Raw genomic sequence first — 14,642 nt, forward strand, 5'->3', positions numbered from 1 at the left:
CAGCTTATGGCAATGCTGAATCCTTAACCCACTGAACTGAGCAAGCCCAGGGATTGAATACACATCCTCACGGATACTAGCCAGGTTCCTTTTTTTTTTTTTTTTTGGTAGGGCTGCACTCGAGGCATATGGAGGTTCCCAGCCTGGGGGTCCAATCGGAGCTACAGCTGCTGGCCTATGCCACCACACAGCAACATAGGATCTGAACCGTGTCTGTGACCACAGCTCACAGCAACACCGGATCCTTAACCCACTGAGCGAGGCCGGGGATCGAACCCGCAACCTCATGGTCCCTGGTCAGATTTGTTTCTGCTGCACCACGACGGGCACTCCCGTAGTCAAATTCTTAACCCTGAGTAACAACAGGAACTCTGGGAAATTCTGTTTTGTTGAGAGCTTGTTACATGCAAATGTCCAAAATGAGAGCTTATATCTAAAAATAGCTCAAACTTCCCCAATATCACTGATAAAAGGCTGTGAGGTTCTTTATTTTTGGTTTCACTGTTTTCTCTTCATTGATTGTTAGAGTGCTCTTGTGTCTGTATTTTTATACCATGAAGATTTTGAAAAAGACTTAATATTGGAATCAAAGAACTGGGGAGGAAATTTAAGTATCACCTTTTAAAAAACTGAATATTGACTACATGCAAGGTCCCACCACAAAGCACAGTTACAAGGAGTTCCTCCTATGGCTCGGGAGGCTAAGGACCCAGTGCTGTCACTGCTGTGGCTTGCTTGCTGCTGTGGCATGGGTTTAGTCCCTGGCCTGGGAACTTCCACATGCTGCAAGTAAGGCCAAGAAAGAAAAAGGAATATAAAAGCACAGCTAAAAAAATTTTTTTAAACAGTGACCTACATCACACACACAAACGACTACCTAAAACATACAATTATGATGTGAAGAATAAAAAAATCACACCTGTCTTAGTGAGAAAGAGTCCACTACGACTGCCTGGGTGCCTGTCAGGAGCTGCATCACATCAGCTTTTACTCCCAGAGGTAACACGACCCTGAATTTAGTGTTTTCAACTCCTTGTTTCTCTTTATAGTTTTAACAGTTGTGTTTGTTTCCCTAAATAGTATTTTTTTGGGGGGGGGTTTCCTCTGAACTTTTCATAAATTGAATCCTATTGTACATATTGTTCTGTGATTTGCTCTTTTAATTTTACCATTTATTTTAATTTTTTGGCTGCAACTGTGGCATGTGGAAATTGCAGGCCCAGGGATTGCGTCCAAGCCAAAGCTGCGAGCTATGCCACGGCTGTAGCAACTACTGGATCCTTAATCCACTGGGCTGGGCCAGGGACTGAACCGCTGCCTCCACAGAGACGATGGGGATCATTAACCCACTGTGCCACAGTGGGAACTCCCTGATTTTTTCTTTTTAAAAAACACATTGAGGAGTTCCCGTCGAGGCGCAGTGGGTAACGAATCCGACTAGGAACCATGAGGGTTCACGTTCGATCCCGGGGGCCTTGCTCAGTGGGTCGATGATCCAGCGTTTCCGTGAGCTGGGGTGTAGGTGGCGGGTTTGGCTTGGATCCAGCGTTGCTATGGCTCTGGCGTAGGCCGGTGGCTGCAGCTCCGATTAGACCCCTGGCCTGGGAAGCTCCATATGCCTCGGGAGTGGCCCTAGAAATGGCAAAAAGACAAAAAAAAAAAAAAAAAGGAACATTGATTCATTCATTCACTTTCAAGGCTTTACGGTCTCCCGCCTTATAAATACTCTTGGTAGACTTTCAGATTCTCTAGTTACTATGACTCAAGACGTTAGAACATTCTTCAACAGGTGACCTGGTGTTCACGTGTAACAGTGTCTCTAGAGTCTTAAGGCGAGCATCTGCTCAATCTTTCTAGGTAACGTCGGTGTTGCCCAAGTGGAAGAGACAAGTCCATGATAACCCCCTTTTCTGCACATCCTTGCCAGCCCTTGGTCGTCAGACTTCTGCACTCTGGCCAGTCCAGCAGAGTGAAATGTCATCTCACTGTGGCTTAAGTGTGCATGATGGTTACTCATGATTATTACATGTTTACATGTAATTTGTGTTTTTTCTCTCCTAGGAAATGCCTGTCACACCCTTTGATGTCCTGTTGGATCCTACTGAATTCTCTTTTCCTTACTGATTCCTAGGCATTCTTTTTTTTGGTCTTTTTAGGCCTGCACCTGAGGCACATGGACGTTCCCAGGCTAGGGGTTGAATTAGTGCTGTGGCTGCCTGCCTATGCCACAGTCACAGCAATGCCAGCTCCCGGATGCTTGAGCCCTAGCCTGTGACCCACACCACAGCTCACGGCAACACTGGATCCTCAACCCGCTGAGCAAGGCCAGGGATCAAACCTTCGTCCTCATGGATGCTGGTCGGATTCGTTTTCCACTGAGCCATGACAGGAACTCCTCCATTTCTTTTTTTTTTGGCTGAGCCTGCAGCATGCCACATTTCCCAGGCCAGAGATCAAACCCAAGCCACAGCAGCGACCTGAACCACTGCAGTGACAAAGCTGGATCTTTAACCTGCTAACCACCAACTCCTCTTTTTTTCTTTAAGGTACTATTTTTTTTTAAACAGAAAGAAATATTCATAGAGAAGTGTATGTAAAATATCAATGTACTGTTCAAATAATAATTCAGAATCAAACAATCATGTAACTATCACCTAGGTCCCCAAACAGACGTTGCCAACACTCTAGAAGCACCCGCTTTGCCCCTCCCTGGTCACAGTCCCCTTTTTTCACAAGTAACTACCATTCTGCCCTTTGTAGTAATTACTTCATTGCTTTTCTCCTTATAGTTATATCACCTGGGAATGCGTCCCGAACAAGACTTTAGCGCTGCCTGTTTTTGCATCCTATAAAGATGTATTCACATAGAAAATGTCCCTTGTTTCCGGGTTCCTGCACTCAGCATTACGTTGTGCCCTTGGGTTTCTCGAAGTTACAGTTTGTTCACCAGGCAACGCATAGCATCCCCTGCATTGTCTTTGCAAGGCGTCGAGCATCAACCCTAGGACACCTGTTCTCGCGTCTCCGCGACGTCCCTGGGTACAGCTCAGCGAGGTTCTCTCCAGGGTGTGGCCCACGGGGACGGAACGTGGATGTAGGGCACACGGCCCGTCCTTCCACCAAACAGCCCCGAGCAGCCAGGGACCGGGGTGCCGCCCGCCTGCCGAATCCCGCGCTGCGCTCTGCACGTTTCGCGAAAAGCAGCCGCTTAAAACCAGTCGCCGCGGTACCACCGCGTCCCCAGGGCAGCGCGACAAGCGCGAGCCCCCTACACGTCGATTTCCTTTACAGCACCTGCAGGCCATCTGGCCTCTTCCAGGGATGCCCGGAACCCCCGGGACCCCGGCTTTCCCAGCGCCTGGGGTCAAGCCCTCCGGCCGCGGCCCGCTTCTCTCTCCCGGCACCTTTTCTATTTTAACCTAATCAAATTTATCATCCTTCTCCGGTTAGCGCGCGTCGTTCCGTGCATTCCTGCCGGGTCCTGAAGGCACCCCGCCGTCATCCCGAGCGCCCGCCACGCCTACCTTCCCACACTGGGCGTCCGCATCCCTCACCCTGCCTTCGTGCCCCGCCCGCGACGCCGTCCTCTCCCGGCACGCAGTGCGCAGGCGCGCCCGGGGATTGGGAGGGGGGAGGTGGGGGCTCCCGCTACGAGCGGCGTAGTGCGCCTGCGCTGAGGGCCTGCGCGAGCGCACCCCTCCCCCCGCCTCTCCGTGTCGTCTATAAACTCGCGAGCATCTCCTCGCGAGAGGTTCGGTTCTTATGCTCGCTGCGGGGGTCGGAGGTCAGAGCGAGCGTCTTGCCGGCCGCAGGAGGAAGATGGCGGTAGAATCGCGCGTCACCCAGGAGGAAATTAAGAAGGAGCCGGAGAAACCCATCGACCGGGAGAAGGTGAGCGTCGGGAGAGGTGGAGGGGCCTCGGGGCGTGCCCAGGCGGCGGGGCGGGGAGGGAAGGGGCCGCCTCCTGACTCCCGCCCGCCGCCCCCAGACCTGCCCGCTGCTGCTGCGCGTCTTCACCACCAACAACGGCCGCCACCACCGCATGGACGAGTTCTCCCGCGGAAACGTGCCGTCCAGCGAGCTGCAGATCTACACTTGGTGAGGCGGGGCTTGGGGACTCGGGCGGGGGGGCGAAGGCCGGGAGGCCGCGCGCGGGTGTTCCGGGCGCCGGGCGCCTGTCCTCCCCGGTTTCAGCCCCTCCCAGCTCGCGGCCTCTGAGCAGCAGGCGCAGAGTTGGGAAGGAAGGGTGTTTGCCCGTCTTGTGGCTGTTTCATGTTTAGTGCTGAAACTTCGGAGTGTGAAGGATTGGCCTGAGCTTGCCGTCCCTGTTGGGGTTGCTGGGCACGGAAATGACACGCAGGCCGTTAAATTGCGGTAGCCGCCCCGGGGGGCTCTCGGTCGCGAACTTGGTGCTGGAGTGGCGCGGCGCGGGGGAGTGGTGCTGCTGGGTGATATTTGTCGTCCTCTGAGAGCATTTCCACGCGGTATTAAGCCTTAGCATCAGAAAACCAAAAATACAAAAGCTGGTGGTTTCTGATGTGGTGCTTAATGGAGAAGCCTTTGATGTGTTTACCTGCTCCTGAAGGCCTCTCTTAGCTGTACCTTCCCTACCCCACGTCTGATTAGGACCTTCACATACAACAAGCCTCATGCCGTTCCTTGGTTTCGCAGTAGAGTGGCTTTTTAGTGGCAGTAAAAGATGGGTGATTTCTCAAAACATGTCTCTTGTAAAATATATTTGGCATTTGCCGTTTTGAATGTACAGTTTGGTGTCATTAAATATGTTCATATTTTGCAGCCGTTACCATTGTCTATTTCCAGAACGTTAAAATTCCTCCACAAAAATTCTGTACCCAGTAAGCCTTCCCCCAGTTTCTTGTAGATGCTTTTTTTTTTTTTGTCTTTTGTCTCTTTTTTAGGGCCGCACCCGTGGCACATGGAGGTTCCCAGGCTAGGGGTCCAATCAGAGCTAGCCAGAGCCACAGCATTGCCAGATCCGTGCCGCGTCTTCGACCTACACCGTAGCTCACGACAACATCAGACAACACCGGATTCCTAACCCACTGAGCGAGGCCAGGGATCGATCCTGGCCTACGAACCTCATGGTTCGTAGTCGGATTCATTTCCGCTGCGCCACAACGGGAACTCCCTGGTAGATGCTCTTTTATGTCTGTAGGTATTTGCCTATTCTAGGCATTTCATGTAAGTGCTCTCATGTCACATTTGACCTTTTATGTCTGGCTTATTTTATTTCCCTTATGTTTTCATGGATTATCCACCGTAGAGCATGTAATAGAACTTCATTCTTTTTTTGTGGCTGAGTACTATTTCACTGGAAGGATATGCTACATTTTGTCCATTTGTCTGTTGATGAACACTTGGGGGTTGTTTCCTCATTTCAGCACTTGCAAATAGAGCTCTTGAGAACGTGAGTGTGTATACATGGTATTGAGCCCCTGCTTTCAGTTCTTTTGGGTTTATGCTCAGGAGTGGAATTGCTGGGTCATCTGGTCATTCAGTGTGTACCTTTTTGAGGAATCACTAAACTTTTTCACACAATGTTTCATCACGTTCCTAAAAAGGTGTGTAATTTTAAACTAAGCCCAGAATACTAGAACTCAGTTCTTTAAAGATTGGAACCTTATTTGTCTTTTTGGGGTATCTGTTAAATTTATGTAGTGGTATGAGTCTAGTTTAGTATTCCAGGATAAAAACTCAGAAATGTTGATTTGATTTATAGGGCAGAGCCAAACGTACATGCAGAATACATTGAATATGTTGATGAATCTCTCTCCAGAGATTAGTGTGGATTTTCTCCAACACATTAGGATTTCCTGTTTGCCAGGTGATTTGCTTAGACCCTGAGGGTATAAAGAGGTCCTGCTCTTTTCTAGAATGAACTCGGTCTTGGGGGGGAAGCAGATGTAAGTGCTAAGTAGAACTTGGGGTGGAGACGGCAGGCGAGATGGTTCGTCCATCCTCTCCTCAGTCAGGAATGAAACGACTAGAGGCCCCTTGTCCTGAGCTGCAGCCCAGCAAGGGAGGACAGCCTGTGTCCTACCTCAGACGGGTGCAGAGACGGGCTGGAGGGTCGGTGGGTAGCCCAGAGCCTGCTGCCACTCCCAGAGTGGTCGTGAGGGAAGATGAGTCACGAAGTCTGGAAATTCTCAGTTGTACAAGTGGACCGAGGAACTAAAGTCGGCGGTCCTACCTGTCAGGGGAAGGCAGTGGAGTCCAGAGGAGGCCAGCAGAGGTGGCGGAGGAGTTGGCCCAAGTCCAGGCACTGTGTGGGGCTGGGGACAGTGTGGGGAGGAGCGGGGACCTTATGCTTGGCTGGGCCTTAAAAAGAGGCCGGTGGAAGAGGTCGGAACAGGCCAGTGGGAGCCACGTGTTGAAAGAACTGGCGCGCACCATCGTGGCGCTGCACTGGCCCCACGGCTTCTGAGGGGCGGGCTGCCGCTCTGCACAAGCTGCTGCAGTTCCTTCAGGAAGGCTCGGCGCTGCTTGGCGGGCCTTTTCATCTGATTGAATCAGGCCCACTCAGATTGATGGATGAAGTTTACCCAGACTAATTAGGATAATCACTGATTGTAGACTGATCCCACCTACACAACAGTACAGAACACCTGCCTCAGTGCTTGATGAGATAAGGGGGCTGTTTTTGCTTTTTGAAAATGACGCCTGAAATTGACCCTCACATTCACGCAGCAAAGATTCCAGGGAGAGGGAGTGTCTGCGTTCTTCACCCACGTGTGCACTTTGGACTGATGGTCAGAAAGCACCCCTCGGCGCCCCAGCTGTTGGGCTGGGGTGGTCCTTGCAGGTGGGAAGCTTGGTAGATGCGGTAAAAGGGGTGAGCCACGGTCCCTGGGTGCAGCATGCGCAGGATGACAGGTGGAAAATGCTGTGGGCGAGGGAGGAAGAGTCCTTCCCGGTGCACGTCGCCCCTAAGTGTGTGCCTGCACCAGAGAAGAAGAGTTCCCCAGGATCTTCTCCCTGGGAGGAGCTGGGAGAAGCTGAGAGCAGCACGCAGATCTAAGTAACTCGAGGCTGGAATAAAGTGTGGCAGTGGGCATGGAGAACAACAGATTTGACCTGTCTTAGGGAGGTGTGTGACCTGGGCAGCTAAGTGGGTGACAGGGGTTTGGGTGGTGTGATACTTGGAAGGGCATGGTTTTAGGGGTCACTGCTGAGGTCTGAGGCTGTTGAGCAGGATCGGGCAGCAGAGGAGGATGGAAGGGAGGCGGTCATCGCGGGCGCTCCTGCTCTCGTGCGCGCCTCGAGGGTGCCGTGGTGGAGAGGCTGTGGGCAGCCCGCAGAGGTGCAGCTACGTGCGTCTCGGGCATTTGGGTCCTGCTCTGCGCGAGTCCATCTCCGGTAAGACTCACCAGAACATTCGCTCTTAGAAAGGAAAACACTGCCCGTCTCTATGACATGCTTTCCTGTCACCTTGATCCTAAGATGCCTTCCAGTTTCAGAGATGTTGAAGTGCGTCTTAGAAAGAATGACAAAGAATGAAAGGCGCCTGGGTTAACGTGGACCTCTTCCTCCTTCGGTGGGTAAAGCGCGAGGCCAGCGTTCCACAGAAACACAGGGGCGCGCGCCGTTTTGAAGTCTCTGTTAGCACACTACCATTCTGACCTTAATTCTTCGAAATTTCAAACATTGAGGCTGGTAAGGGGGATATCTGGAGGCAAATAGTATTATTAGGCGCTTTAAAATTACTTCAGTCCTGAGACCGTGACAGTTTGTAGTGTAAGTTGCAGTTGAGACACATGTAAATTCATTCATTGTTATGTCACTGTCCTTGTTGTTACTGCTGGTTAATCACATGTAATGTCTTTTCCCTAAAAAAATTCAGGATGGATGCGACCTTGAAAGAATTGACTAGTTTAGTAAAAGAAGTCTACCCAGAAGCCAGAAAGAAGGGCACACACTTCAATTTTGCAATTGTTTTTACGGATCTTAAGAGGCCTGGCTATCGGTAGGTAGCTTTTCATCTGTAATTCCTGTAGTCTCTTCCTGAGGGTGGCGTCTCACCCGATGGGGGCAGATTTACGTTCTCCTCTGCCCGCTGGAGATGAGGGCAGCGCTCAGCTTCGGGACTGTGTTGGCGGTGTGGTGGCTCACGTGTCGCTCTCCCGCGCAGAGTGAAGGAGATCGGCAGCACCATGTCCGGGAGGAAGGGCACCGACGACTCCATGACGCTGCAGTCGCAGAAGTTCCAGATCGGGGACTACCTGGACATAGCCATCACGCCTCCCAACCGGGCCCCGCCGGCCTCCGGGCGCATGAGGCCCTATTAAACTTGCCTTCCTGTTGCCTGAGTTTATTTTTCATGCAGTTGTGTAAAATAAACGTCCACTTTTTCCTCCCTCCTTATTGCCATGAAGCCTTTGAACTCTGAACAAATCGTGATGCATCTCCTGGGGAGTTAGATTTGGCTTTGCTGTGGTGTGACTGTGCGTACGAAGTCCTTGCGTTTCAAGTCCTTCTGTAAGGTGTGTAGAGAAGTGCTCTTAGCATTCTGTGTAAAACCGTGTGTTAGCTCTGCCGCGGTCCACTGAGTGCGAGAGGTAGTTGGGGTGGGCACGGGGCTTAATGCAGTATTGGGGGTGTCTGCTGAGGGAGGGGTTTGGTACGTTTAAGCCCGAGTGGGGGTAAGAACACAAAAGCCATGGGATTAAATGAAACAGCACAAGTTTGTGGCCTGGGCTGTGGGGCCGGGGGCAGCTGAAGCTTTTTGGAGTATCCCTGGTGCTGAGAGGCAGGTTGAAGAAGCTGTGTTTGAAGAGACTTTTTCCTGCCCGGATCAAGTGCAGTGACAAGTTAGTCTTTTTATGCTTTAAAAATGGGGAAAATCAGGCCTTTTGAGGGCAGGAAGCATCGAAGAACAGGGGTCAGAGCTTGGGAGACGTCGGAAAGGGTTCCTTTGAAGATATGAAAGCGGAATCCTGCGACCAAGGGCAAGGGTCAGGGTTGAGGCCGAGGAAGGGGTGCCGCGTCCTGCGGGGCCGGGCTGCCGGGTGTCTGGCTGGCTGTTGGGAGGGGCCGCGTGCACGCCGGTTAACTCCTGGTTACGCCGGCAATCTGGACGCGTTGTTTCTTGAAGCTTTTTTCGGTTTGTTTAAAATTTTCTAAAGTGGCGGTAACAACCCATAGGATTGTCAAGATGACGTTTGCAGAGGGCTGAGAGCAGCGCTGCTGTGGAAGGAGCAGCCCTGGCTACAGGGTCGCGGTAAGCGGGACGGGGGTCGTCCCTGCCGCAGCCCCGTCAGCCTCGCCTCGAAGGTCACGAGCAGTGTCACAGGCAGCGCGCAGAGGGTGCTGAGCCCAGTTCGCTGTTGGCCGCTGCAGGGGGACGGTGTGAAGGTGCATTTATTCCAAAATGAAAACGCAAGTGCTGGCGAGTATGTGTGGGCAAAGGACAGACAGGGCAGCCGTTTAGAGTCCAGGGCCCGTGGCGTGGGGTCCCTGGTGTAGTCAGGCAGTGGGCCCGCTTCCTGGGGGTCTGCCTGCAGGCCTCAGCTCTGGAACTGCGAACATCAAAACTTTTTCTTTTTCTTTTTGAAAAGACGGGGCATGGCTAGCTTCCTGTTCGTGGAGCTGTGCTATGCAGATCAAGACAGCAGAAACCTAGCAGAGGACTTTCTAAGCAGATTGTCAACTACCATGGAGCTCTCCTCTCATTCCAGGTCATTCTCCCACTAGTTGAAAATAAAGTGCTTTATTTGGTTCCAACGTGATTTTTTTTTTTTAGGTAAAACTGGTACATAACTGTTAGGTTCATGTGTGATTCGATATGTGTATACACTACAAACTGATCACAAGTCCTCTGTCACCATACAGCCGACCCCTTCATCCTTCCCGCCACCCTCAGTCGCCCTGTTGAAAACCACCAGTCTGTTCCCTGTGTCTGAGTTTGGTGGTTTTGTTTTTAGAGTCTACATATGTGTGAGATGATGCATCCATCCATGTTGTTAACGGCAACATTTCTCTCTTGACGGCGGACTGTGTGTGCGTGTGGGTGCAAGCGTATGTGCACCTCCCAAGTTCTTTTCCTCACTCCTCCACCCGTGGACACTTGGGGCTGCTGTAACAGGGGGTGCAGGACGCTTTCTCCACATCCTCGCCGGCACTGACACTGCTGTCGGAGGGTCGTCGTTCCGACAGGTGTGAGGTGTTAGCTCTGGTTTCGGGTTGTCCTTCCCTGATGAGGGAGGCCGAGCCCTTGCTCATGTCCCTGCTGGCCTCGTGTGTGTCCCAGCTGGAATTTTTTCCTTTGAGGATTGCCATCTTCCACCAAAAGTAAAGATTAAGTAGTGAATTTATCGCTGAACCTGATGCCAACAAACCAAAGACGGGTACTTAGTCCTCCCCTCCCTCTGGCTGTGGCAAGTGTAGCCTTGAGACCGAGCTGTTTCCTCAAATCGAAGTAAATGGTGGTGGAGCCAGCACCACGCTCAGCCTTCAGTGCCCTGCCTGCCTCACCTGCCTCGCCTGCTCTTGAGGTGTTTTCCCTTTGGAGTAGGAGTTAGCACATGCATTGCCTGTGGCATATTTCCCGTTTTTTCACAGCATCCGGAAACTTGGTATTTCCTTTGAGAGTCATACTGGCAGCATCTGGAAGTTCCCAGGATAGGGGTCAAATCAGAGCTACAAGTGCCGGCCTACGCCACAGCCACGGCAATGTGGGATCTGAGCTGCGTTTGCAACCTACACCACAGCTCATGGCAACGCCAGATCCTTGACCTACTCAGCGAGGCCAGCGATTGAACCTGGGTCCTCAAGGACACTAGTTAAGTCGGTTTCCATGGAGCCAAGACGGGAGCGCCTCGCTTACCTTTTTTATGGCTGAGCAGTATTCCACTGTGTACATGCCCCACATTTCCTTATCTGTTCACCTGCTGATGGACATTTAGGTTGTCCCCATGTCTTGGGTACTGTGATGATGGTACTGTGATGAGCAAAGGAGTGCATATATCTTTGCCAGTGAAAGTTTTGTCTGGATTTATGCCCAGGAGTGGGGTTGCTGGGTCATAGGGTAGTTTGTATTTAGTTTTCTGAGGAACCTCCACACTGTTCTCCATAGTGGTTGTGCCAGCTGACATTCCCACCAACAGTGGAGGAGGGCTCCCTTTTCTCCACACCCCCTCCAGTATTCTGACCTGTATTAGGTGGTCCCTCATTGTAGTTTTGATTTGCATTTCTCTAACAATTAGTGATGTTGAGCATTTTTTCACGTGCCTGTTGGCCATTCAGTGTGTCGTCTTTGGAGAAATGTCTACTCAGGTCTTCTGCCCATTTTTCAGTTGGGTTGTTGAGTTGTATGCATTTGTATATGTTGGCTATTAGGCCCTTGTCTATTGCATTGTTTGCAAATACGTTCTTCCATTCTGTGGGTTGTCTTTTCATTTTTTTTTTTTTTGCCTTTTCTAGGGCTGCACCCGTGGCACATGGAGGTTCCCAGGCTAGGGGGCGAATCGGAGCTGTAGCCACCAGCCTATACCACAGCCACAGCAACATGGGATCCGAGCTGTGTCTGCAGCCTACACCACAGCTCATGGCAACGCTGGATCCTTCACCCACTGAGCAAGGGCAGGGATCGAACCCGCAACCACATGGTTCTTCGTCGGATTCGTTAACCGCTGAGCCACGAAGGGACCTCCGTCTTTTCGTTTTTTAATGGTTTCCTCTGCTGTGCAAAAGCTTTTGAGTTGAATTAGGCCCCACTGGTTTGTCTTTGTTGTCATTATTCTAGGAGGTGGACCAACAAGATGTTGCTGGGATTTGTGTTAGAGTGTTTTGCTTATGTTTTCCTCTAGGAGTTTGATAGTATCTGGCCTTATATTTAGGTCTTTAATCCATTTTGAGTTTATTTTTGTGTACAGGTATTAAATACAGCTGAACTCGGCATTCCTACTTCTATTCGAATATGATGTTCAAACTTAATGTTTGGGAAACTGAGCGACTTAAAATTCGAGTGCTCAGCTGTGCTGAGCGGCTCTGCCCTGCCTGCTCTCCCTGCGCCGTCGCCACTGACGAGCAGTGACTGAGCTTCCAGGGAGTTCAGCAGCAGCTCCTACACGGGCTGTGAAGCTAAGTAGCAAACCGCAGAGGAGCTGAGACATGTTTCCTCGTGGTTTCTTTTGTCCTCAATACACTGCGAGTCGGCTTCCGCCAGCTCTGCTGGTACCGCCCCCGTGAAGTGTCTTCTGCATTTTACATTCAGTCTTCTACAGGATGACCCGTTTCAGTTTTTGTACAAACCAAAACACCCGTCTCTCAAGGAAATGGTGTGGTCATGGTTTCCAGGTGGAGTGTCAGGGCAGCCAGCTGAGGGCTCTGTTCTGTTGTGAATTGTATCAGAGGCTGTTCTTGCAAATTGCTGTGTTTCTTGGAGTTTTAAGGGAACAAGCATGCAAAATTTAATCTATTCTATGAAGACAAGTCATTGATCCCCTACCCCGTAATCCATAGGAGGAATAAACTAAACCTGGGATAACTTTAATAAGCAAAATTTGTCAGCCTGGGAATGTTGTGCATAATTTATTATATGAAAGTGTGATAATTACACGCCTACCTCAGGTATTGTTGGGAGGAGCCAATGAGAGGCGCCCAGAGAAGGGCCTGCTGGATGGCAATGGCCACTAAAGAGCTTTTTAAAACCAAAGAAAAAAGGCGTCGGTAGCCCCTCATGTGTCTGGAGCTGCCAGAATTTCCTACCCTACCTGGGCCAGCAGGTCATCCCAGCTCTAACCCCAGCTCTAACCAACTCTGAGAACAGTTCACACCCAGGATGAAGCGAAAGCAGTTTCAATTATGAATGAGGTGAACCACCCGAGACAATTTCAAAATCTGCTTCAGTCCTAGAGAATTACTGGAAACTCAGAATTTGTGGTACTTCTGACTACCTGACCTCCGTCCACACATCCAGGGAATAAATACCTGGATGCAGTCCTCCTGTGGACCAGAGACTGTGGGCCTGGGGGGCAGTCAACCCCCCCGCCCCAGCTGCCTCCTCAGAAAGCCTTGGTCTGGTAGTAGAAGCTGTGGACACGGGTGATTGAAAGGCATCAGAGGACACGGCAGAGCTCGGGATCAGGCAGCACTCAGCGGGAGTCTGGCTGGAGCTGAGGAGAAAGCGGACTGCCGGAGGCAGTCAGGCGAGTCGTGGGGGGTGGCAGGGAGTGGAGGGGGGGACCGCACCCCCAGAGGCCGCAGCAAGGTCTGGGGCGGGAAACTGGACACGGAAAGAAGCCATCCTGAAAGCTTCCGTTTCCCCATTGGAAGAGTTGGAGTGATACTCTACCCACGACTGGGTGAGTTATTTTAAGGATTAAATGGGTTAATCAACACACTTAGAACCACGCCTAGCGTAAGGGGACCCCGCGGGGGCTGAGGTTCTCACTAGGCCCTTCGGTGAGCATTTTAAGTCGGCAGGTCCCAGTGGAATAAGGAACAGAGCGAGCCAGTGAGATCCTGTCCTCACTGAGCTTATGGTCCAGCGGGGCGGGAAATACCAAGTGTACACTCGAATACTCTGTCACACGTTCTGACAAGTGCTAGAAAGGATGAGAAGAGGGTGCTGAGTGAGAAAACCGGTAAAACCTTTGTTTTCCCTTTTAGGGCTGCACCTGCGGCCTATGGAAGTTCCCAGGCTGGGGGTCGAGTTGGAGCTGCAGCTGCCGCCTTGGGGTCCGAGTCATATCTGTGACCTACACCACCGCTCACGGCAACACCGGGTCCTTAACCCACTGAGCGAGGCCGGGGGTGGGACCCATGTCCTCATGGATGCTAGTTGGGCTCATTACTGCTGCGCCACAGTGGGAACTCCAGTAAAATCTTAAGACAGAGTGAGCCCGGCCTTTTAAGAGTCTCACGTAACAAGTATCTGAGTCTCTCACCTGAAACGTTGGGTGCCAGCTGGTTGGCCTCAGGCTGGGCCGGATCGCTGTCCCCCAGCGCTCACCTGTCCCACTGGAGCTCCGTCCTCAGGCAGCTCCCCCCGCAGGCTCCTGGTGGTGTCTCCACGCGTCCACAAAAGCGTGCTGCTCTGCCCAGTCGGTCCCCAAGGCCCAGAGCTGGCTGGGAGCTGGGCTGCGGCTCCTTCCGGGGAAGACGGACTGTGGTTTTCCGTGAAGGGGCAGGAGTGGTGGGCACGGAGTCAGCTGGGCAGGGAGCAGCTCCAGGGAAGGGAAGGGCAGGGCGGCTGCGGCTGGGGCCCGAGGGAAGGTCCAGGACTCTGGGGCTGGGGGCTGGGTGCATCTTAGGAGCCGTGCGAGATGCGCTGCACAGCCTCCGACGGCCTGAGGCGCTGTGAGGAACAGAGTCGGATCGCAGGAGGGGAGCGGCGCGTAGGGTCAGGAAAGACGGCAGACACGGGCAGGCCCTCGGCACTGCCGCAGGTAAGTTCATTCGCGTCTTTTGAGAGCCTTCCTCTCACCCCTGCTGCTGCTGCTGCTGCTGCTGCACGTCCCCTCCCCCCTGCCGGGTCCGTCTCGGTCTGTGGCCTTCGCTTCCTCGGCAGCCCCCTGGGGTCTGCTCCCCGCCCGGCCGAGCACGAGCCCATCAGCGCTGCCGGGAAGACGCAGCTGCAGGCTGGGGTCTGCGTCTGCGGCCTTGCGTTCGCAGCCTCGTGG

At 52.3% G+C, this 14,642-nt stretch overlaps 1 protein-coding gene across 1 annotated transcript; it reads left to right on the top strand.

Moving 5' to 3' along the window:
- The first annotated feature begins 3,309 nt into the window (after window positions 1-3,309).
- SAP18 (Sin3A associated protein 18) lies at window positions 3,310-8,378 on the top strand. The gene is made up of 4 exons (XM_047755978.1): window positions 3,310-3,891; window positions 3,989-4,098; window positions 7,862-7,984; window positions 8,150-8,378. Exons 1-4 carry the CDS (start codon window positions 3,763-3,765, stop codon window positions 8,304-8,306), a joined length of 519 nt encoding a protein of 172 aa, XP_047611934.1. The 5' UTR covers window positions 3,310-3,762; the 3' UTR covers window positions 8,307-8,378.
- Window positions 8,379-14,642: the final 6,264 nt, after the last annotated feature.

This window comes from Phacochoerus africanus, chromosome 13 (assembly GCF_016906955.1).
Source record: "Phacochoerus africanus isolate WHEZ1 chromosome 13, ROS_Pafr_v1, whole genome shotgun sequence".
Classification (NCBI taxonomy): domain Eukaryota; kingdom Metazoa; phylum Chordata; class Mammalia; order Artiodactyla; family Suidae; genus Phacochoerus; species Phacochoerus africanus.